The sequence below is a fragment of the Cervus canadensis genome, chromosome 28 (genome assembly GCF_019320065.1).
Source record: "Cervus canadensis isolate Bull #8, Minnesota chromosome 28, ASM1932006v1, whole genome shotgun sequence".
Taxonomy (NCBI): Eukaryota; Metazoa; Chordata; class Mammalia; order Artiodactyla; family Cervidae; genus Cervus; species Cervus canadensis.
In genome coordinates, this window is record NC_057413.1 from 36,574,323 (window position 1) to 36,599,975 (window position 25,653).

A 25,653-nucleotide genomic window follows, 5' to 3' on the forward strand; every position below is an offset into this window, starting at 1 on the left:
AAAAAAAAAAAAAAACTCAACACTCAAAAAACTAAGATCATGGCCTCTGGTCCCATCACTTCGTGGCAAACAGATGGGGAAACAATGGAAATAGTAAGAGACTTTACTTTTTTGGGCTCCCAAATCACTGCAGATGGTGACTGCAGCCATGAAATTAAAAGATGTTTGCTCCTTGGAAGAAAAGTTCTGACCAACCTAGACAGCATATTAAAAAGCAGAGACATTACTTTGCCAACAAAGGTCTGACTAGTCAAGGCTATGGTTTTCCAGTGATTATGTATGGATGTAAGTGTTGGACTGTGAAGAGAGCTGAGCACCAAAGAATTGATGCTTTTAAACTGTGGTGTTGGAGAAGACTCTTGAGAGTCTCTTGGAGGGCAAGGAGACCCAACCACTCCATCCTAAAGGAAATTAGCCCTGAATATTCATTGGAAGAACTGATGCTGAAGCTGAAACTCTAATACTTTGGCCAACTGATGCAAAGAACTGACTCATTGGAAAAAACCCTGATGCTGGCAAAGATTGAAGGCGGGAGGAGAAGAGGACAACAGAGGATGAGGTGGTTGGACGGCATCACTGACTTGATGGGCACAAATTTGAGTAAGCACCATGATCTGGTGATGGACAGGGAGGCCTGTTGTGCTGCAGTCCACAGGGTTGCAAAGAGTCAGACAGGACTGAGCGACTGAACTGACCTGAACTGGTATCTCAGAATGTGCTCTTATTTCCAGAGATAGTTTTATAGAGGTAATCAAGTTAAAGGGAGGCTCATCAGACTGGGTTTTAATGCAATATGGCTGATATCTTTATTTTTAAATTTTTATTTTAGCAATATAGTTGCTTAACAATGTTGCATTAGTTTCATAGGAGCAAATTTATGCATATACAGGCATCTATTCTTTTTTTCCAGTTCTTTTCCCATTCAGGTTATTACAAAATATTGGGCAAAGCTTACTGTGCTATTCAGGTGGTCCTTGTTGATTATCTATTTTAAACATAGCAGTGTGCATCTGTCAAGCTTATTCTCATGAAGACAAACTCAGGTGAGTTCAAGGCCAGGCAAGTCTGCACAGCGCAGGAAAAATCATACGTGGGCATGAGCAAACTCCCCAAAGAAAACACAGATGCTCTTCCTTTGGTGGAGACCTAACCCTTGCTTTTTTTGGGGGATCTGAACCCGATGGGAAGCCAGTAAGTGCAGGTGTGCGCCAAGGCTCTCAGCCCCGAGTGCGCGCACAGTGCGGAACGCGCGCGCCGGGCTGTGACTGGCGGGCCCGGGGCGCGGGGTGGGCCGCGTGTGCGCAGGTGCCCGTCGGCGTCCCGCGCGGCGCCGCCGCAGTGCGCAGAGCGCGCGCGGGAGGCGCTCGGAGGCCCGCACGCGGAGCGTCCCTGGGCGCCGGCCCCGTCCCTCGCCCCCTGCCTGCTCGCTCCGCTCTCCCCGCGCCACCCGGGCCCCGCCATGGGGAACGTGCCCTGCGCGGTGAAGCAGTGCCTCAGCTACCAGCAGCTGCTGCGTGAGCATCTCTGGATCGGGGATTCAGTGGCAGGGGCGCTCGAGCCCGCCCAGGTACCATCTCGCGGCCCGGGGCGTCCCCTCCTCTCCCGCCGCCGCGGCGCCTCCCCGCCCGGGGCCCTTCCTGCGGCGCTTCTGCGGCGTGAAGGCCTCTCCTCCGAAAAGGGTTCCCACCGTCTCCGCGGGTGAACTTGCGGACCCGCCCCTCGGGGAGACCCTTTAAATTCCTCCCCCCTTGGCCGCGTGCAGGCGGTCTGAAGCAAAGTGTTCCTTCTCTGCGTTTCCCTGGGAAAGGATGCTTCATGTGATACGTAGCACTTGTCTGAGGACAGCGTCTCTCCTTTCAATTCTCTTATTATTATTGTGTGGCAGAGGCAAAGAATTTGTCGAAATGTGAGGCAGAAAAACGGAAGGAAGCCAACACAGAAGGCTAGGAGAACAGGGTGGGGTGAAATCATTCCTTATCTGTAATGTATTTATGCTTGAACACGCTTGAACAAGCCTGGGGGAAGATGGTAAATAGCAGAAGGATTTCAGAGCAAAATGTATTCCCATGTGATGCCTGAAATCCCGTTTGAAGACAGCTATGAGGGCCGGTGAATAGAAGGCACATGCCTGCAATTTAATGCACTCAACCGGAAATGGCAAGTATATGAAGAAAATCTATGGAAAGAGATTGATTTTCTCTTAAAAGAGCTTACAATTTGAAGTTTCACTGAGAAATAGCAGTGGTAGTTAAGTGAATTTTGAAACGTGGGAAAAGGGAAGGAGACTATGAGGGTTTAGTTATTAATTTTTCAAATTTTTCTGGATGCAAAATATTTATTCTTTATACATCTATGTGAAAAATAAAAACTTGTATTAAATATAACAGTTTAGCGGGTAAGCACAATTTGAGTTTGTGTCTTTTAAAAAAATTTTTTTCTTAAAAAAATATTGTAGCGGTTTTTGCCATACATTGACATGAATCAGCCAATGAACTATTCTAATACTGATATTAGGCTCTGTTTTTCCTATCGTTTTACATTCAAGGTTTATCTTCAATGTATCACCATGTTACATTGTAACCTTAGTTCTACAGTTTGGAGTTCAGCATTCGTGGATTCCTTCAAAGATTTCTCATTACCTGAAAGATGTCCGAGGTCATCTAACTCAAAGACTGTTGCTGACAATGCAAGAGAAGGAAAATTAGTCTTTATCTTCCCATATGTTTGTATGTCTTCTATTAAATTTTTTGGTCTTCTCCTTTGATCTTTGTATTATAACTTTAAACATTCATATTTACTGTTACAGAATCAGAAATCCTTACATTTCAGTCAAAAAGTGTGAGACTTTATATGACTTCTGTTGCCATGTTAATATTATTTTTCTCTTCTCCCACCCCATATTCTGATTTTGTGGGTTTGGGGACGATGACAGAGGCTAGACTGCTGGGTAAGGATGTCTGCTTTCCCCTTTTAGGATGTGGAAGCAGGGTAATTGAAAATGGCTAGAATGACTGATCTAGGAATGTAGGAAATAGGGTTTTGGGATATTCATCAGCCTAATGAAGATGCTTTGTTTCCTTTTTGAGAAATTGCTGTACCTTCTCTAAACATTGCCTTTTTATTTAACATTGCCTGGACTGATTTGCTTGAGAATCTCCTATTCATTCCTCAGGCACAGCTTAAAGATCACTTCTTTTGATCAACTCTTTTCTCTTTCTAGAGTCAGTATCCTTTTTCTGCGCTCTTGTGGCACTTTTTGCATAATTCTGTTGTGGTTCCAATGTTGTGGATTTGTAATGTAGGTCTTGTCCTGTTGAATTCCCAGTGATATCTGACACTTCACTCTGCAATTTGCCTCCTTCCCTGGCTTCTCCGTTTAACATCCTTACTGCTTTCAGCCCTCTTGCTCTGGGTTCCTCAGGCTGGAACCAGACTGGCTCAGAGGCCTCTGTCTGTCTGGTAAATATTCAGATTTCTCATGACTTTTTATCCACACTCACAGTATCTGACACTATTAGTATATCTGTATCTTCCAGACTAGTAGTCCCTTCTGTCTCTTAAACTCCGGTCCTGATGTCCATCTGCTCACCTGACATCATCACTTGAGTATCTCAAAAGCAATTCAGACTCAACATTTGCAAAATCAGATTCACATTCTTCCTCTTCCAACTGCAGCCCTTCTCTACAATTTCCTATCACAGAGAATGCTATCACAATTCATGCTGCCTGGAAGCACAAACCAAGAGTCCATTTCCTTTTTTCTGTCATATCCAGGGTGTCACTAAGTCCTACAGTTTTACCTCTTGAATGTCTCTCAGATCCATCTGCTTTTCCAACTTACTGCTGCTGTGGATTTTAAAGTGACATTTTCTTTCCCGTGCACTACTGGAGTCTTGTCATCTTTCAACCCACTGTTTCTGTAGCTAGTTGAGAGATGTTCTCTGTTTCAAATGGTATCATGCTGTTCTCTTGTTTCACAACCTTCTGTGAATTCTGCTTTTAAGAGTGAATAGCAAGCAAAACCTTTGATGCATTATTGGAAGGCTCAGATGATATTTTCATGGCAACTGTGCAGCATTGTCTTAAGCTGTCTCCTTATCCTTGCCACTGTGTCCTTCTTTGAGTTTTCCAATCATCTTTCCTCTGGAAACAGGGCCTTTATCTATTTACCTTTCTGATAGATTCTTTTCAACTAATTAACCTTGAGATCTTAACGCAGATTTTACTTTCTCAGACTCTCAAGCCAAGCGTTTCCTGTTATCTTACACTTCACAGTGCACTGTTCACTATATATAATATGAATTACTATATTTATTTTTGTTATCATTTTATGTTTAATTCCCTACCTGACTGTAAGCATCATAAAAGTAAGGAAAAATTCCACCACAAAATTCTCAGCAGTGAACAAAATGTCCAGTTAGTTTTTGATGGCCAATGAATTCTTGTTGAATAAACAAAGGAATAGAGGTTTACCTTTCTAGAGCATAAACATCTCAAGTATATGGGGACCATGGACTCCTTCTTAGCACTTTTCAGGGTTCAAAACAATGATTGGTACATTGTAGTGCAATGCTAATCTTTTTTATGTGAATTCCAACGTTATGACAGTTAAGACGGATGTCGATAAAGTTTGGTCTTAGTGCCGATAGCTGGATATTATTCCTGTTTGTGTTTTACCTTTTTTTACATTGAACTATAATGTATAATGTTTTACTTACAAGTGTGCAGAAAAGTGATTCAGTTATATACATACGTATTCTTTTTTTGTATTCTTTTCCACTATAGGTTATTACAAGGTATTGATTATGACTCCCTGTGCTATACAGTAGGACCTTGTTTATCTATTTTATATATAGTAGTGTGTATCTATTAACTCCAAGTTCCTAATTTATTCCGCTCCCCTTTTCCTTTGGTATCTGTAAAATAGTTTTCTATGTCTATGAGTCTATTTGTTTTGTCAGTAATTTCATTTGTATCATTTTTAAAATTCTACATATAAGTGATAGATCATATGGTATTTGTCTCTCTGACTTATTAATTCTTCACTTATTATGATTCTCTTAGTTGCATGCGTGTCGCTGCAAATCTCATTATCATTCATTTTTTGGCTGACTAATATTCCATCATACGTATGTATATGTATATATATTTGTGTACCATATCTTCTCTATCCATTCACATGTTGATGGGCATTTAGGTTGTGTCTTATCATCTTTTCATCTGATCGAATTTAGTCATACTTTCATGGGGAAAGAGTTGAAAATTGATTCTGGAGCTTGTTAAATGAGCTTAACTATTTCTCCACTGCTAAATATGGTAGAGGGAGTCATGGGTAAGACCCCTAAGTTTTGAAATAATTTGGCTGCAAGTGGGACAGACAGAGTGCTCTGTTTTGGAAGAATCTGTGCTAGTCAATAGAAGGTTCAAAACCTAGACTCTTTTCTGCTACCAATAAATTATTAGATAAAATATAATGTTGTCTATGTGTGTAAGTACACTCTTTTGGAGCTTAGCAATTTATTACCAAATATAAAATGAGTCAATGTGCATTAAAGGCTTACACTACAATAGCTCAACATAATAAAATTCTTTAGATCTCTCTCTCTTTTTTTTGTTTCTCTTTTTTGATAATGGCATTGGTTTTTCAGAAGAATTCCTTAATAGGCCAGGAGGTCAAAACTGATCCTTCTGTGGTTCAAGCTATCGCTTAGGGTCTATTTTATTTTTTGTTATTCATCTCAGTTAAAATGGATATGAAGCTGGCTTACCTGGTGGTTTCAAGTTTTGATTAAAATGAAGTTTCCTTGTAAAATAGTCCTTGTTTGATTCAGTAACTAAATTTCTTTCTATATTAATAAAGAGACTTAAGCAGTAAGTAAATCTCTTTATATATTAATACGCTATCACAGCAATAAAATTTCCAGTGATCTAAATTCTATCATAAACAGCATTTTAAATATGTTTGTTTTTTAAAGACACAATTGTAGATTATCTGAGATTAAGTTTATAGTTATTTTACATTTTATCCTGATCCTTTAAGTTACATTTGCTATGAGCAAAAATTAAGATTCTAAGTAAAGTATTTAGTGTTAAAGGATTGCTTGAGTTTAACCTGAATATATAATATTTTTGTTTAAATTTAGTGAAAAGATTAAAGTGACTGTATACTTTTTGGTTAACAGTGTGCAGCTGTTAATAAACACCTTAGGGTCAGTGGGGAGGAATTGTCAAAAAAAAACAAACTACCAGCCTATCCCACTGCTTGTTTTCTGTTTGACTCAGCTGTTCTTTGGCCCCTTATGTCACCCTTTTTACTTGTTTTATGACTTCTTTGAAATTATGTAATTTTTAAAAATTCATTTTCCCCCTGCATTAGCTTGGTGGTTATATACTCGGTTTTTTTGTTTTTTTTTGTTTTTTGAGAGGTGGTGTACCAATTTATTTGAAGGAATGATACTAAGAAAAGAACTTAAGTAGATGTTTCAGTAGAATTTACAGAAAAGGTGGAGGTAATCCAAGCATGCATGCACTGTCTTGGTGACCAGGGAAGTCAGCCCCTGGTGACCAGGGAACCGGCCTAAGGCTTAGCTCTGTCTCTCGTTATCCTTACAGTGTTTCCCAGGGTGTGTTTATCAAGGGTACTCTGCCATGCCAGATTCGGGGCCCCCATCTTGCACCGGTTCGTTCCATGCTCACCCAGTCTTTGATGGATTTCACCTGCTCTTTCAGGCAGTGAGTGTCAATGAAGTCACCCACATGGGGGTCATTTTTTGTCAGTGGCCGGTGTGTGCAGTTCCAGTAGTGGCTGACTGACACTTTTTTCCAGGTGTAGCGCACATTCCATTGCATTCAGCCCAGGCTCCCGTCATCAGGGTCCGGTTTCCTGATATCCCGAAGGACGGTTCGGCCACCCCCTTAGTTCTGCAGCTCCATCCGTTTCTCAGCATGTTCACTCTCCCCACGAGACTGGTGAAAGTTGGCAAAGTCTTTCAAAGCCACATAACCGCCGTCCACAGGGTAAGACACGGACAGGCAGACGTCGGAGGCCTAGCGCTCCAGGTTGCCCTGGCGGTCACGGCCGCCCCGGGCCCGGTGGCCCTTCTGGCACCTGCGAGGCGGCGCGGCCCTCCCTGAGGCCCAGAAAGGCCCGTGGGCTGTGCCGCGCGGGAGGGCGGGGGGTGACCCGGAGGGGGCAGGGGGGGGCACCCGGAGGGGGCAGGGGGACCCGGAGGGGGCGGGGGGGGGGCACCCGGAGGGGCAGCGTGCGGGACCCAGAGGGGCCGGGGGGGGGGGAGGGGGGCGGGGGGCAGGACCCGGGGGGCGCGGGGGGCGGGACCCAGAGGGGCGGGGGGACCCGGAGGGGCGGGACGGGACCTGGGAGGGGGAGGGGCGCGGCGGGGGGGGGGGAGGGGCGCGGCGGGGGGGGGGGTGGTGGTCCGGAGGCTCCCGAGGGGCAGTGAGGCGTGCCCAGGGCTGGCTCCGAGGGGCGGTCCCGGCAGGATCCCAGGTGCAGTCCAAGCATCCTTGAAACTGGAAACCGCAGGGGACCTCCACTAAGATAGCCTGTGGCATACTGTTTCTACAGTACTGTCAGTTGTTACCTATAAGGTCTCAACATACAAACTTGACTTATTAAAATATCGTATCAGTTAGTTCTATATTAAAAATGTAACTTCTCTTAGTGCCTTCATATATTGTTGTATGTATTCATCCTCTACATCCTATATTTGGAATATATACTTATACAGTCAATGTACATTTACATTTATGCATGTATTTCCCATTTCCTTGCTCTTCATTACTTTCTAAAGATCCATCCCTTCATCTGGAATTATTCCCCCTTCACCCTAACGTGTTTGCTTTAATATTTTCTTTAATAAAAGTCTGGTGGTGATACTTTCAGTTCTTATTTGCTTGAAATTACAGTTATGTATACACGCATACAATATGCATAAATATAATGAATATTGAGTTTAAATATATGTTCCAAATAAAGAATTAGGATACATGACATGGCAAGCATACAAAATGCAGATTTCTCAATAGATAAATGGAAACCAGGGGCAAATGGGAGAGAAAGCAGCTGTTGGCTTCATTTCTGGGCCTTTGATGATAACCTGTCTTCAGTTCTCTTCTTGTTATCTTTGGTTTCCAACAGTATGGCTATGATGTGTCTAGAGGTGGTTTTCTTCATATCTGATAGTGGTTTATAGTGCTTCTTGGATCTATGACTTGATGCTTGTTGGTTTCTAGGTGTTTTGGCAAATTTTCAACCAGTTGTTTTCAAATATTGCTTATTTCTTTTTTACCCCCAACTCCAATTTAGGCCTACAGTTTGAAGAATCTTAGAACATTTTGTTGTGCCCCATTGATTTCTTATACTCATTTTTGTATTTTTCATCTTTTCTTATCATTTTTGATCTGAATATTTTTCTCAAGTATATTCCATTTGACTAATTCCCAATTTAGCTTTGTCTAATTTGCTGCTAATTTAATTTGCGTCCTTAATTTTTAGTTATGTTTTTCTGTTACTACATTTCTACCTTGTTTCTGAAACCAGTTTTTAGTTCTCTGCCACAGTTCTCCATCTTATCAAAAATTCTTGAATGTTTATCAGTTATTTTAAGTTTCATCTCTAATCATTCCAATATTCAAAACTTTAGTGGGTCTCTTTCATTTATCTTCCCTCTTGGAAAGCCTACTAGCTTTTCAGTTTAAGTTAGACACCTGTTGTGAAAATACTATAGACAAAATTTGAGGTTTTCAGTCTTACTGTCCTTCTCCAGAAAAGATTAACTGTTCCTCCACCTCTTTTTCCTCACCCTCTACAAACTGACTTTGGAAACCACAAGCCTGTTTTCTCTCTCTCTCTCTTTATTTAAGATTCTATGTGTAAGTGAAATAGTATAGTATTTGTCTTTCTCTGTCTGACTTATTTTGTTTAACATAATGCCGTTAGGTCCCATCTGGTAGCAAATGTCATGGTTTCCTTCTTTTTATAATTGAATAATGTGCCTTTTAAAAAATATATAGCACATTTTCTTTGTCCATCAGTGGACACGTGGGTTATTTTCACCTCTTGGCTATTGTAAGTAATGCTGCAGTGAACATGGGAGTGAAGATATCTATTTGAGATAGTGATTTCCTATCCTTGGGATAAACACTTAGAAGTAGAATTGTTGAATCATATGTTAGTTTTATTTCTCACTTTTTGAGGAACCTTCATACTCAAAAATGTTTTCTATAGTGGCTGCACCAATTCACATTTTCATCAACAGTGCACAAGGTTTCCCTTTTCTGCACATCCTCACCAACAACACCAACACTTATTTCTTGTCATTTGGATAATAGTCACTCTGATGGGTGCCTGGAGAAATACCAATAACCTCAGATATGCAGATGACACCATCCTTCTGGCAGAAAGCAAAGAGGAACTGAAGAGCCTCTTGATGAAGGTGAAAGGGGAGAGTAAAAAAGCTGGCTTAAAACTCAACATTCAGAAAACTAAGATTATGGCGTCTGGTCCCATCACTTCATGGCAAATAGGTATAGGAAAAAAAGGAAACAGTGACAGACTTTATTTCACTGGGCTCCAAAATCACTGTGAACAGTGACTGCAGCCATGGAATTAAAAGACGCTTGCTCCTTGAAAGAAAAGCTATGACAAACCTAGACAGTGTATTAAAAAGCAGAGACATCAGTTTGCTGACAAAAGTCTGTATAGTCAAAGCTATGGTTTTTCCAGTAGTCATGTACGGTTGTGAGAGTTGGACCATAAAGAAGGCTGAGCACTGAAGAATTGATGCTTGTGAACTGTGGTGTTGGAGAAGACTCTTGAGAGTCCCTTGGACTGCAGGGAGATCCAACCAGTCCATCCTGAAGGAGGTCAACATTGAATATTGATTGGAAGGACGGATGCTGAAGCTTCAGTTGAGCGCCTGATGTGAAAGGTGACTCATTGGAAAAGACCCTGATGCTGGGAAAGATTGAGGGCAGGAGGAGAAGGGGGCGACAGAGGATAAGGTGGTTGGATGGCATCATCGACTCAATGGACTTGAGTTTGAACAAACTCCAAGAGATAGTAAAGGACGGGGAAGCCTGGCATGCTGCAGTCCATGGGGTTGCAAAGAGTTGGACATGACTGAGCAACTGAACAACAATAGTCCTGATGGGTGTAGGGTACAGGAAGAGTTATCTTTTGCTTCTAGCAGGCCATTAGTGCAAGGGTAGCTTTTGTTGTTCTTCAGTCGCAAGGGTAGCTTATCTTAAGGCAATCATATATTTAGCTGATTCAAGGCTGGACCTACTTCATTTGTGAGGGCTTCTCTTTTCTTGTCGTCCTAATTTTTATCTTGTCATCCTTCAGGGTTGACTAAAGCCCTAGAGTGTTTACCAGAATGTCTTCTCCTTTTGGGATCTGAACTCAAAAATATTTCCTCCTCAACCTCTCAGGCTCCTGGGAGCTCTGATGCTCATCCTAGCTTTTCACCTAATTACATTAGAATTGGTGAATGCCCCAAGGGGAAAAGTCATGCTGAAAATTAGCCTCAATCACTTTATGTTTTTCTTCTGCACGATATTTTGGCCACTGAAGTGAACCTACCCCTGGAAGCCCCTAAGGCTATCAAAAGGAGTTTTTCACTAATTTTCACCAGATTTTCTGGCTTCCCTGGTGGCTCAGCAGGAAAGAATCCACCTTTAATGCAGGAGCCACAGGAGACACAGGTCCAATCCCTGGGTCAGGAAGATCCCCTGGAGAAGGGAATGGCAACCCACTCCAGTATTCTTGTCTGGAAAATTCCATGGACAGGAGAGCCTGGTGGGCTGTGGTTCATAGGGTTGCAAAGAGTCGAACAAAATGAAGACTTAGCATGCACTCTCACCAGATTTTCTGGTTCTCAGTGAGAAGTTTGTTCTGGAGAAGCTAATTGAAAGACCAACAATAAGACAGTGGAAATATAAAAAGCACTTGTTTTGCAATATAATTTGAATTGTAAAAAATATATTCATTTACCATGTTATAAAGCTTTTGAAGTGGTTACATTCCAGATAATATGCAAACTATTGACACTAATAACTTATGAATTTATTTTTCCAGCTTTATTGAGATATAGTTGACATCAAACATTATAAGTTTAAGCTGTACAGATTTGATATGCATATATTACAAAATGATTACCATAGTTTTGCCTAATATCTGCATCATATCCCATACTTAATCATCATTTAATTAATTAAAAGAAATCACCTTTACTTTTTTCATGGTGAGATTGTTTAAGATCTACCCTCTTAACAACTTTCAAGCATATAATATTATTAACTATCATGAGGCTATACCTTAGGTTCCGAGAGCTTATTCATCTTATAGATTAAAGTTTGTATAGAAAAGCAATTTAAAGTTTAAAAAATGAATAAAGAGTTGTCTGCTTCATTAAAAAGTAAGATTTTACAGAGAACTTGACTTACACTGGTTTTCACTCTAAGTTAAAATTGGGAAAGATACAGAAGGTATTTTTTAAACATGAAAATTATTATTATGTCTAACTTAAGTATCTGTCTTTACAGAAATAGTATACTATTATTTACTCCCTTTTATGTATGATGTAGTTCAATAAACTTTGTTAAATGAGTGACTGAATAAATGAGTGATTAAGTGGATAGTTCCTTTATTACATTTTATCTCTATTGATGTAAGATTATTTTGGATCTTTCCACTTAATGTGTGTGAAGTTGGTAACAGTAATTTCTTCTTTTTATTAACCTCTTCTTTACAGTCTTATCTTTTGCTTTGCCTGGATTCATTCCTGATTCATATTTAACAGGCACTGGACACTGCCTAACTCCATGACATGCAATAACTCACGTAATCCTCATAACAATCCTTTTTATAGATACAGTAACTGAGACACAGGTTACATGACTTGCTCAGTTAGTGATCTGGGAGGTGAATTCAGGCAGCTGAGGTTCCAGAGCCCCCGGTTTTCACAGTCTACCAGTGTTTGCTGACCTTGCTGGTGAGAGGAGTCGACTGAGGCATTTATTAAATGTGCTAGAAATTCTGATTCAGTAGCAGCGCTCGCTGTCCTTTGCTTCAGCTGTCTTTGGGGAAATGCTGGGCTGGGTGATGCTGCTCCTCCTTCATCCCAGTCTCTGCTTTAGAGGGTCTGCTGTTGGCTCCTCTTTGCTCCAGTCTGTCTTTGGAGAGCTCCTGGCTCCAGCCCGCGGACTCCTGTGAGTTTTGACTTCCCTTTTCCCCTCTCTGAGGAGGAGAATAGAGTTCTGCCTGGAGTAGAACTGCATTGGATACAAAAGGAAAAACAACTTGGTTTCCAATAAATTTCCTGTTCCCTTCCTTCTCCAATACTTTCTGTCTTTGGATTTCTGTTGGCTTCCCTCTTCCTTGCGTCTCTCCTTCCAGCTGGCTTTCTCATCCTTCCCTCCCCCAACCCAGTGTTCTTGTTTTTTGCATTAGCTCTGAGCTCCTCCAAGTCTTCTGGCTTCCTTTCTGCTTATTCACTCTGGGCTGCAACTTTCCCTGACCCTCTCTCCTTTCCTCATTTTCCTCTTCTAAGCTTAGCTTTTATTTTTATTTCTTTTGATTTTCCTTCATCAACCAAGGGGCTAGACTGTACAGACATATAATTTGATGTGTTACGCTCATGGAGCAGATAGTATTTAAAAGAGATCAAGCAAATTCATATATGTGGAGAATATCACTTTTAGCAGAAATTCTGATTTCAAAGTGATTGTCCAGCCTGCTTGAAGACCTCACAGTAAAATCAACACATGAACATGGTTTCCTGGTCTCACGATTGTTAGACTAAGTAGGAGATTCAAATTGACTGCTACACAGATGAGCCGTATTAACCTCTGGAAATGTTTTATTTTGTCAAGACTACACTTAAAAGATAAAAACAGATGAATGCCTTAAACAGGATTTGTATTTTTCCTCATATCCTTAGCTGCCTCAGACATCCAGTTTATCTTCCCTCCTTTTTTTTAATCTTAAAAATTAGCTCATTTACTCTTTTACAAGAAAAAATAATAAAGGCCCCTAATCTTATAAACTGCTTTATTATTGTTTTTCACCCTTAATTTGAAGATGGATACTCACCTTCTACTAGTGATGAAGCTTTCCTTAAATGTCTTTCTCTGTGTCCTTCATTTCCGCCCCTGCCAACCCCAGCTGTTAAGTAACACTCAGTGAACCCATGTTTGTTTTCTGCATCAAAGCTCTGTTCCCCATCAAAGATGATCAAATAGATGGAAACATCCCTCTAGTAAATATGTAATATTTGGAATGCTAGACTGAGATTTTCTAAAAGGTGAAACTTCATTTACCTTTTTTATTATCCAGAAGATTTAAATACTTAAATTCTGGTAAATATTTATAGAATAAAATAGTTTGTATGTGCTAAAAATCCATTCATAGTGTAAACTCAGGTAGTTTTAGCCAAATTCACTGACTTTATGACTGGCATAAAAGATATATGTTTAATTATATCAAAGATATTATTTTTATAAACAAGAATAAGGAGCTTTCAATCATAGTTTTTTTTATATTGGACTAGGATGTTTTAAAATTCACATATTCATTTTGGAAGTTTGAGCATCTATTTCTTTTCTTTCATGGCTGTCATTTAAAGGTCAGAAGGAGTAGAATCTAGCTCTTCCTTCACTTTCCACGTCTAGGTTTTTACTGGGTTAGTTCACACCGTGAAGAAGAATGCATCTTCTTGTCATCCCACTTTACAAGAGAAGGAATAGAGACATGCAGGGAATAATGACACCCTCAGGGTGAAACAGCTTCTCTGTTGCAGGGTGTGAGCTGTGGGCCCGGGTTTTGGATTCAGTGATGGTGCTGAATATCCCACTGATGATCAAATGTCTCCTTACGCTTGTTTCTTTCCAAATTATGCTTCCATGGATTTGTGAAGTAGGGAAGTGCACGTGAAGGGAAACTTCAGCTACAGGAAAAACACCTTTAATATGTTTCACCCTGTGAAATCAGCCTTTCAGAAAGCCTTTTCAGTGAACTTTATTAACAACCAGTGGAGTCTGGGAAGCTTGGCAAGCAAGGAGGCAGGAAACCCCAGAGAAATATATCTGTCAGACATCTTTCCTCCTGAAGTTTCCTTCCACGTGATTTTGGATCCTGAAGGAAGTAGAGGGTCTCTCTGTCACTGCGTTTGTACATCTGTAACCCACTGGGTGTGCAGAGTCTGGCATCCACTTTTTAAATTCTTTCCTTGATCTGTGTTTCACTGTGAAATAGAAACCAATTATAGCTGAATGTTGAAGTCAAAATATGAATCTTATTTTAGTTAGACACAATTTCTACTTTTTGAGAATTTTTATTTAAGGGCTGAGGCTTCTCTGAGTTCTAAATGCTATGTCACATTTCAAGCCTTGCATTCTACAGGGAGGTGTGGACCCAGTCACAGATAAAAGCTGAGGGCCGTTTGGAATTCTCTTTGGCCAGGTTTTAGGGCTGGGTTTAAAAGGCATATGCAGGACCTATGGAGAAACAGATGAAGTGATTCAGGGGTTCACTCACGAATGTCTCATATCACTTAGTTTCCATTCTTGTATGAGAAGATTTTAATATTTAATTTAATATAATTCTGCTGAATGTATGCTCTAGAAAATATTGAAAGGAAAAACTTGAGTTAAAGGAAATGGAACAGAAGCTTGCATAAATACTCATCTCTGGAGAGCTGGATCTCTTAAATCTATTTGCTCTTGAAAGCATGTATATAGATAGACCTCTCGATGGGAATGCCATAGTGATAACTTGTTAAATAGAATGCCAGTCATTTGTTTTAATTTTTTTAAAAAGTGTTATTTAGGGGCAGGAGTATTATTTTAACTTACTTGCGCTAAATTTGCAACTAACTTATTGCATAGGGCAATTTTAAGAATATATTTAATTTTAAGAATACATCAGAGACATATTATGCTAATTATTAATAGAATGTTATTAACAGGAGTTTAGAAACTTATATGATGATAATGATGATGATACTACCAACCACTCTTTTTTTAAAAAAATTTATTTTATTGGAGTATAGTTGGTTTACAATGTTGTGTGCAGCAACATGGCTCAGTCATACATATATGTGTACATTCTTAGGGGCTTCCCTTGTGGCTCAGCTGGTAAAGAATCTGCCTGCAATGCAGGAGACCTGGGTTCGATCCCTGGGTTGGGAAGATCCCCTGGAGAAGGGAAAGGTTACCCAGCCCAGTATTCTGGCCTGGAGAATTCCGTGGACTGTATAGTCCATGGGGTCACAAAGAGTAGGACACAACTGAGCGACTTTCACTCACTCACTCATACATTCTTTTTTGTGTTCTTTTCCATTAGCGTTGATCCCAGGAGAATGAGTATGGTTCCCCAAGCTATATAGCAGACCCTTGTTTGTCCACTCTGTATATAATAGTTTAAATCTGCTCACCCCAAACTCCTGCTCCATCCCTCCGCCACCCTGCTTGGCAACCACATATCTTTCTGTGGTTCTGTGAGTCTGTTTCTGTTTCATAAATAAGTTTATTTGTGTCATATTTTAGATTCCACATATAAGTGATATCATATGATATTTGTCTTTGTCTGTCTGACTGACTTCACTTGGTATAATAATCTCTAGGTCCATCCATGTTTCCTCAGATGGCATTAATTCATACGTTGTTATGGCTAAGTAATATTCCATTGTATATATGTACCACATGTTCTTTATCCACTAATCTGTTGATGGACTTTAGGCGCCAACCTCTGTTTATCAGCAAAGTTTGGTAAAGGCTTTACATAATTTCTGAATTCTTACAGTTCTGCAAAGAAAATTCTGTTATTTTCACTTTTCATATGAGGAAAGAAAGTGTATAGTATTTTTTCCAGGTCAAATACCTGGTAAAAATGCTGGGTTTGAATCTATGTCAGGTTCCAAAGCCTGTATTTCTTCATTATATCATGTCAGTTGATTGAACACTAGGAACTTCAATTATAGGAAAATTACTTTGTACTCATTTTTTGCAATGTGTTTTCTTTTAACACATTTGTAAAGTTCTAGATTTATCTATTACACTGCAGTTGGTTGCAAATGGCTTATAATGATACAGCTTAGTTTTGATCTATAGTTTATTTTGAGCCTGAGTTCATTTAAAGCCTGAGGTGGATGGACCTGAATGAATCACTCTTCTTCAGAGACAAGTTATTAAGATGTTTTATGATGATTCCATAGATTTTTGTGACGTTTCAGGATCTCCTTCCTTCACTCTGACCTACCAGCCACATTCCTCTTACTGTGAGCCTAGCTTAATGGTTTTAGAGGGTATTTCTGAGACATATACCCTTAGTTTTTAGTAAGTTGCTCAAATGGACATGTACAGTCCTATCCAAAAGGTCAGATATTTTTAAGAAGTATTGTTGCATACATACCACATATTGTGTATGCAGATTTCATATACATACTGAAAGACCCTGGATAGCTTCTGTTGGGAAAATCTATTTACTTTATGCAACCACTGGATATTTATTCATTTTTTCTGAGTGGCCATCCGAAACCATAGCATGTAGTGAAAAGTTGCACTACAATGCAATAAATTAACTTTTTAAAAAGTCTCAGTGATCTAAAATGTGCTGAAGTGCTCTTGTGAGGTTCATACAATTTTTTATTAATAATTCGTGGGTGGTTTGAAGCCTGGACAATGATAACTTTCTGTCAAAAGCGTAGAAGTAAAGATCATGAAACAAGTTGTACACAATGGATCACAGAACAAAAAGACTACAGATGAGAAATAAAAATAATGACAAAGCAGGTGTTCTGTACCCAGGATGTGCTCTTACGTAGAAGGATATCAGTATCTCCCATTTGAGAAACTCACTCTGAGCTGCTCAGGAACCAGAGCCAGCCGTGTTAGGATTGAACAGTGGAGTTGAAGTTACACTCTCACTCTGGACTTTCCTGCAGTTTTGCCATCCTTGCATTACCGCTCAGCATTTCTCAAGCCTGGGCCGGCGTGTGGACTGGTAAGGGGTCAGGAGTCCCACAGTCCCTCACCCTCTCCATGAGGCTGCCTTGGTTCCCAGGGGCTGCAGACATTGAGGCTGCACCATCCACCTCTGTGGATGGCAAGCGTCCCCAGATAGATGATGCACTTTTCTTTTTCGTAAAAGTGAGAAGGAAAGATGACAAGCAACTCCTTCTCAACCTTGGGAAGAAGAAGACAAATAGGATCTTCGTCATTCAATTTGTGTGAACTACTATTTAGCTAGTTCTAATGAAGCCACATATAAAACTTGATTAAACTACTCAAACTACATATAATAACCTTCTTTTGTTTTCAGATTCATAATGTTGTTGGAGGCATTTTCTCTTAACTAGTAGAGACAATAAAAAATGAATGCTGAGAACTCTATTTTATCTTTTTTTAAAATAAGTTAATTTATAATGTTATGTTAATTTCTGCTGTACTGCAAAGTGATTCAGATACATTCAAATGCAATCTTTATATTCTTCTCCGTTGTGGCTTATCACAGGATATTGAATATAGTTTCTTGTGCTTTACAGTAGGGTCTTGTTTGTCCTTTCTTTTTTTTTTTAGCCAATCTGAATTTTTTTCATTTAATGTGGGAATTAGCCTATTTACATTTATTGAAAGTAACAGTATATTCAGTTATAATCCTATATTTTTAAAAATTACACATATATACATGCATGATTATAAAATAGATAAAAACATATAAAATACATGTGTTTGCATCTCTACTATGTAATTGATTTTTTTATTCTTTAATTTTTACATTCATGATATATTTTGTTCTAATGGTTAATCCATGCAAATATCTTTATGCTAATACCCATAAATAGTCCCTTCTTTTTAAGACACCGTCTTTTGTATCTGTATTAAGAATGACATTGGATATACTAGTAATCTCTTAGCTCCCTTCCCTAACATCTAATTCATAGTAACTACTTTTTATTCCCACTTAACTTTTTTTTTTCAATTATTTTTATTAGTTGGAGGCTAATTACTTCGCAACATTGCAGTGGGTTTTGTCATATATTGACATGAATCAGCCATGGAGTTACATGTATTCCCCATCCCGATCCCCCCTCCCACCTCCCCTCCCACCCGATTCCCCTGGGTCCTCCCAGTGCACCAGGCCCGAGCACCTGTCTCATGCATCCCACCTGGGCCGGTGATCTGTTTCACCATAGATAATATACATGCTGTTCTCTCGAAACATCCCACCCTCGCCTTCTCCCACAGAGTCCAAAAGTCTGTTCTGTACATCTGTGTCTCTTTTTCTGTTTTGCATATAGGGTTATCATTACCATCTTTCTAAATTCCATATATATGTGTTAGTATGCTGTAATGATCTTTATCTTTCTGGCTTACTTCACTCTGTATAATGGGCTCCAGTTTCATCCATCTCATTAGAACTGATTCAAATGAATTCTTTTTAATGGCTGAGTAATATTCCATGGTGTATATGTACCACAGCTTCCTTATCCATTCATCTGCTGATGGGCATCTAGGTTGCTTCCATGTCCTGGCTATTATAAACAGTGCTGCGATGAACATTGGGGTGCACGTGTCTCTTTCAGATCTGGTTTCCTCAGTGTGTATGCCCAGAAGTGGGATTGCTGGGTCATGTGGCAGTTCTATTTCCAGTTTTTTAAGGAATCTCCACACTGTTCTCCATAGCGGCTGTACTAGTTTGCATTCCCACCAACAGTGTAAGAGGGTTCCCTTTTCTCCACACCCTCTCCAGCATTTATTGCTTGTAGACTTTTGGATAGCAGCCATCCTGACTGGCGTGTAATGGTACCTCATTGTGGTTTTGATTTGCATTTCTCTGATAATGAGTGATGTTGAGCATCTTTTCATGTGTTTGTTAGCCATCTGTATGTCTTCTTTGGAGAAATGTCTGTTTAGTTCTTTGGCCCATTTTTTGATTGGGTCATTTATTTTTCTGGAATTGAGCTTCAGGAGTTGCTTGTGTATTTTTGAGATTAATCCTTTGTCTGTTGCTTCATTTGCTATTATTTTCTCCCAATCTGAGGGCTGTCTTTTCACCTTACTTATAGTTTCCTTTGTTGTGCAAAAGCTTAAGCTTTTGTTTGTCCTTTCTATATAAAGTAGCTTATATCTGCTAACCCCAGCCTCCCACTCCATCCTCCCCCAACCCTTTCCCCTTTGGCAAGCACAAATCTGTTCTGAGAACGTTTCAGAAAGTTTAAAATGACTAAAGTGAACTGAGACATGGTATAAAATGGTATCTTATTAATTTCCAGGAGGAAAAATGCGTGAAAAAGTTGAATTTGTGCCTAATCGTTAGTAAAACCGGAGAAGGAAATGACAAACCATTCCAGTATTGTTGCCTGGAGAATCCCATGGACAGAGAACCTGGTGGGCTAAGGTCCACGGGATTGCAAGAGTCGGACACAACTTAGCAACTAAACCGCCACCATTAGTAAGACGTATGAATCTCATGTACCATAAAATTCACAGGAATTGAAAGATCAGAAAAACTAAACATATTCTTGTACAGTTTTGCTATTTGTATTACTCTCAAGGCGGATCATTAGTATATTTGGTTTATAGGGTGTGTTTTATTTTGTCCATTTGGCTTAAAAGTTCTTGCTAAAAATGATCAATCCTTTCTTAGAACACTATAATTCATTATTAGTAGTGGAAAATTTGAATACTCTTTCTAATGTTGATAAATTTTAGTTACTCCAGTTTTTGTGAGTGCAAACATTTATGGCTCATGAACTTCTTGTAAATATATGTGTACTTATCAAATTTGCATGTGTGTATACTCATTGAAATAGACACCGTCTACATCCAAACATGTTTGAGAGGGAACGGATGTAGATCTTCAAGGAGGTAGATTTATGTCTATGAATAAAAGTAAGTATATTTTTATTACTGTTGTGTGAACAGGGACATATCAAAGCCTAAGTATTGGAGATAGAGCACTCAGGGAAATTCAGACCTGGGGCAGTTGAGGACACTCTGTATGAGATTGATATGATATTGATTGATTGACATGATAGTAGCTGAGAGGGACCCCTGAAAAGTGGGCATGTAGGAAAAGACATTCATTAGGATAGAATAATCTTATTTTTTCTCCATTTGTAAAATGGGATTAACACCTGCTTCCTTTCTTCTTTTTTTATCTTTATTGAGGTATAATTGACAGATAAAATTGTAAGATATTTAAAGAGTACAGTGTGATTATTTGACACATGTATACATTGTGACGGGCTTCCCAGGTGGTGCAGTGGCAGAAAATTCTGCTTGACAATGTAGGAGACGCAGGCGATGCGGGTTCGATTCCTGGGTCAGGAATATCCCCTGGAGGAGGAAATGGCAACCCACCCCAGGATTCTTGCCTGGAAAATCCCATGCACAGAAGGAGCCTGGCAGGCTGTAGTCCATGGGGTCAAAAAGAGTTGGCCACAACTTAGCAATGGAGCACACATTTTGAAAGGATTGTAAAGCAACAGTTGTTGTTCAGCCACTCCGTCATGTCCAACTCTGTGTGACCCCATGGACTGCAGCACACCAGGCTTCTCTGTCCTGCACCATCTCCCAGAGCTTGCTTAAGCTCATGTCCACTGAGTCGGTGATGCCATCCAACCATCTCGTCCTCTGTCATCCCCTTCTCCTCCTGCCTTCTGTCTTTCCCAGCATCAGGGTCTTTTCCCATGAGTAGGCTCTTCCCATCAGATGGCCAAAGTATTGGAGCTTCAGCATCAGTCCTTCCAATGAATATTCAGGACTGATTTCCTTTAGGATTGACCGGTAAGGGACTCTCAAAAGTCTTCTCCAACAGCAAAGTTCAAAAGCATAAATTCTTCAGTGCTCAGCCTTCTTTATGGTCCAACTCTCACATCCATACATGACTACTGGAAAAACCATAGCTTTGAATAGGTGGACCTTTGTCAGCAAAGTAACATCTCTGTGTTTTCACATGCTGTCTAGGTTGGTCACAGCTTTCCTTCCAATGAGCAAGTGTCTTTTTAACGTCTGCAGTCACCGTCCACAGTGATTTTGGAGCCCAAGAAAATAAAGTCTCTCACTGTTTCAGTATTTTTCCCCATCTATTTGCCGTGAAATGATGGGACTGGATGCCATGATCTTAGTGTTTTGAATGTTGAATTTTAAACCAGCTTTTTTACCCTCCTTTTTCACTTTCATCAAGAGGTTCTTTAGTTCCTCTTTGCTTTCTGCAGTAAAGGTGGTGTCATCTGCATATCTGAGGTTATTGATATTTCTCACAGCAATCTTGATTCCACCTTCTGCTTCATCCTGCCTGGCATTTCACATGATGTACTCTGCATAGAAGTTAAATAAACAGGGTGACAATATACAGCCTTGAAGTACTCCTTTCCAGATTTGGAACTAGTCCGCTATTCCACATGCAGTTCTAACTATTGCTTCTTGACCTGCATACAGACTTCTCAGGAGGCAGGAAAGGTGATCTGATATTCCCATCTCTTTAAGAATTTTCCACAGTTTGTGGTGATCCACATAGTCAATGGCTTTAGTGTATTCAATGAAGCAAGTTTTTTTGAAATTATCTTGCTTTTTCTATGATCTAGTGGATGGATGTTGGCAATTTGATCTCTGGTTCCTCTGCCTTTTCTACATCTAGCTTGTACATCTGGAAATTCTCAGCTCATATATTGTTGAAGGCCAGCTTGGAGGATTTTGGGCATGGCCTTACTGGCATGTGAAATGGGTGCAGTTGTACAGTACGTTCTTTGGCATTTGAACATTCTTTGGCATTACCCTTCTTTGGGATTGAAATGAAAACTGACCTTTTCCAGTCCTGTGGCCACTGCTGAGTTTTCCAAATTTGTTAGCTTATTGAATGCAGCACTTTCACAGCATCATCTTTTAGGATTTGAAATAGTTCAACTGGAATTCTATCACCTCCACTAGCTTTGTTAGTTAGTGATGCTTCCTAATGTCCACTTGACTTCTGGGCCATTAAGATCTTTTTTGTACAGTTCTTCTGTGTATTCTTGCCACCTTTTCTTAATATCTTCTGTTTTTGTCAGGCCCATACCATTTCTGTCCTTAATTGTGCCTATCTTTGCATCAAATGTTTCATTGATATCTGTCTAATTTTCTTGAAGAGCTCTCTAGTCTTTCCAATTCTATTGGGAAACAGTATTCTGATAAAAATTAATTTAAAAATTACAACAAATATCACACCTAAAGGTAAAATATTAATGATTCTCTTTCCGATCAGAAACAAAGCAATGATGTTTTATTGTAACCACTTCTATTTGATATTATATTAATACTTTAGGTCCTAAGTCAGTGCAGCTTGTTAAGAAAAAAAAGTGGAAATTCACCTGATGCAGGGGAATCCTGTCACTGTGTATATGTATGTAGAATCGTTCACAGTGCTCTTTTCCTCTTGCCTACCTTGAAGTTGATTGCTTAGCCTCTGCTGTCCCCCTCGAGAGTCCTTGAGGTTTCAGTATATTATCTCAAGTTTTCCAATGACCATTTTAAGCCATGGACCTTGTTTATCTATCTTAAGATGGACCTTGTTTATCCATCTTATATATAAATAGTTTCTATTTGCAAATCCCAAACTCACAATCCATCCCTCCCTCTTCCAGTGTGTGAGTCTGTTTCACAGTTAATTCATGCAGTTTTTTAAAAGTTAGCTTAAGATACAGCAGAAGTTCTCAAATTTTAGTCCTTGGATCAGCAGCATGGCCATCATTTGTGAGCTGGTTAGAAATGCAAATTCATTGACCCAGCCTGACCCAGTGAATCATAGTCTCTGGAGATGGGCCCGAGAAACTGTTAACAAGCTCTACAGGGGTTTGTAGGCACATTAAAGTTTGAGAAACACTGATCCAAAGGAGCTGTCTAAAATAAAGAAATGACTAAAGGCCATTATGATCTATACAGGAAACAGCTGGAATAAGAGAGATTTGGCTCCATCTTTATTAGAGGGGCATTACTTTCTTATTTCTAAAATGGAATGTACATTAACTGAGATTGTAGAACAACTAAGATAAAAATTTTTAAAGTGATTTTTATAAGATAATATGGTAATTATATTCAAGTGTGTCAATATAAAGTTTGGGATGTTAATAATTCTTTTTTTCAGATTTTTTTTGGTGTGGACTATTTTTAAAGTCTTTATTGAATTTGTTACAATATTGCTTCTGTTGTGTTTTGGCGTTTTGGCTGTGAGGCATGTGAGATCCTAGCTCCCCAACCAGGGATCGAACCCATGTCTCATGCATTGGAAGGCAGCATCTTAACAACTGGATCACCGGGAAAGTCCTGGAATTAATAACTCTAATAAACATTGCACATTATTAGTTTAGAATAAGCAGTTTGTTGAGCTATACCAGTGTATCTATCGATGAAAGTAATGAAGCTGAAACGAACTGTTTAAACACAGAATAAAATTAAACATTCTTTGAGCAATCTGATGAATTTTGTTAGAGATTCTATTTCCAAATACAAGCTGAGTTTGCTTAGCTGGAAGGCAGAAGGACTAATTAGTCATTGCATGTAACCTGTTTGTTAACTGTTCCTCTGAGGAGAAATTGAAAATCAGCCAGTATGGTTTATTTTTCAATAGAAATTGAAAAGAAGAACATTGATTTATTGCCTAAAATGGCCGAGAAAGTTTGTATCCAACATCAGCAGAACCCTGCACAGATTTTTTTTCTTTGTTTTGATGTTCCAGTCTGCAGATGTTAGCTGTTTTTGTGAGGAAACAATGGTGTTAGCTCTGAGTTTTCTTGGAAAGAAAGAGCTTAAAAGCTTTGGAGGACTGGACTTACAGTCTGCCCAGCCAATTGACCATGATGGAATGTTCGGTGAGGTCTGTGGGGAGTCATTCTCCAGCAGCATCTGGAAGGAAACAATAATAGGCAGGAGGGTTTACTTTTCAGGCAAATGATTAAGAGGTGATTAAATGAAGTTTTTTGGATTTGAAGGAGGGAAGGAGCAGGGAAGGTGTGTGTGTATAACATGGCATGGAGGGGTTATGGAAGAGACTTAATAGAGGGAACTATAGATCACAGCAGAACCTAGAAAAAGCTGGACTTGGAATTTGGACAGAACAGCTTAGAGGTATCACATGATACGGAAGATGAGATTCACATAACACAGATTCACATAATCACTTGTTTTTTGGAACAGTAATGGACAGTGATGATGTCTTGTTATTTCGAGCCACTGGAATTCATGTCTTAGAGTTGGAAAGGCATTCTGCTATTACACCTTTACAGTCTTACTCTGATTATATTGGCTCTGCTTTAAAGTCCTAACTAAGAAAGCTCTGAGTTTGGGAAATGGAGATCCAAGGCTTTGATCAAATGAGGGGTTTAACTTGAGCAGTTTGATGCTGATTGGTTCATCATGTGTAGAGACAGCATTTCTTTAAATTATTTTACGCAATCACTTTTACTGCTCATGCCTCTTGCCTACTCATAGTTCCCTACTCCCAGCTGCAAATAAATGAGTTAGTGAATAAAGAGATGAGTGAATGAGTGAATAAAGGAAAGAATGAATGAATTAGAGGATAAAAGGATGAATGAATGGATTAGGGGATAAAGGGATGAATGAATGGATGAATGCATAAAATTCTCTGATAGATGACAGAGGATGAAAGCTAGTTTATGTCTCCCCCAAAGACTCATGTTTATCTTTGAAAACAAAATCAAGTTTCCTCTGAATACAAGTTTTTCTTCTTGATGCTAGATATTTGAGCTTCTGGAAAAGTTAGAGAAAAAGACAAGGCAAAGTTTAGAAGCTAGTGCTGGCTCCACCCCAACCCCTACCCAGTCATCCTTCCCAGAAATCTCTTCAAATTCCTTTAATTTCAGTGTATGGAGACTTGGCAAACACAAAAGCTCCACCTCTACTCAAGGTTCAGAGTCTAAGAATTGTGTGTCATGACCCAGGATGCATAAACACTGCAATGCACAACTCCACCCTTCCCCGCCTCAAAATCATCACAAAAGATCTCTTGCTCAAGTCCAGTGTGAATTTGGCCATTTAGTGACCCAAACTCCTTCCTCCTGCGGCCCCACTCTGCTCTAGGTCATTGCCGTTTATTTTTTAAAAAACATTTTCTTCCTTTGTTGCCGCTGCATCAGGTATTGACTGCAGCATGCGGGATCTTGGTTGCGTCATGTGGGGTCTCTGCCTTGTGGCAGACAACTCTAGTTGTGGCGCATGGGCTCCCAAGTTCACGGGCTCAGTGATAGCGCATAGGCTTAGTTGCTCTTAGGCATGTGGATCTTAGTTCCCTGATCAGGAATCTCATCCACGTCCCCTCCATTGCAAGGCCAATTCTTGACTACCAGACCCTGGGCAAGTCCTGGTCCTTGCCATTTAGAGGAGGGGGAGAGAGACCAGGGGAGAGGCCCAGACACTTCTTACCACTTCGGAGTGAAGTGACAGCTTTGCTTTGCCCTGCTGTCCGGAGTTCTCTCAAATGGTCCCCCAGATGTAAGGCTGGCAGGGCGTGTGCATGGCCGGCTCTGCCAGGCATTCGACATTCCTGTCACGGCCCTAGGCGGGATCTTTTTCTGGATGATAAAACCGTGTACATCTAATTGGGCATATTCAAGGACAAACTAACTGGGCAGATGA

General features: G+C 39.9%; 1 protein-coding gene across 2 annotated transcripts in view; it reads left to right on the plus strand.

The window, feature by feature from the left end:
- The first annotated feature begins 1,312 nt into the window (after positions 1-1,312).
- Positions 1,313-25,653, plus strand: part of HMGCLL1 (3-hydroxymethyl-3-methylglutaryl-CoA lyase like 1) — a 189,637-nt gene continuing 165,296 nt past the window's right edge. The window contains exon 1 of one of the 2 annotated variants that reach the window (XM_043450434.1): positions 1,313-1,567. In XM_043450434.1, the coding sequence (XP_043306369.1) occupies positions 1,460-1,567 (108 nt within the window). In that variant the 5' untranslated portion in view covers positions 1,313-1,459. The remainder of the gene's footprint in view (positions 1,568-25,653) is intronic. The other variant, XM_043450435.1, reaches the window with a different exon arrangement.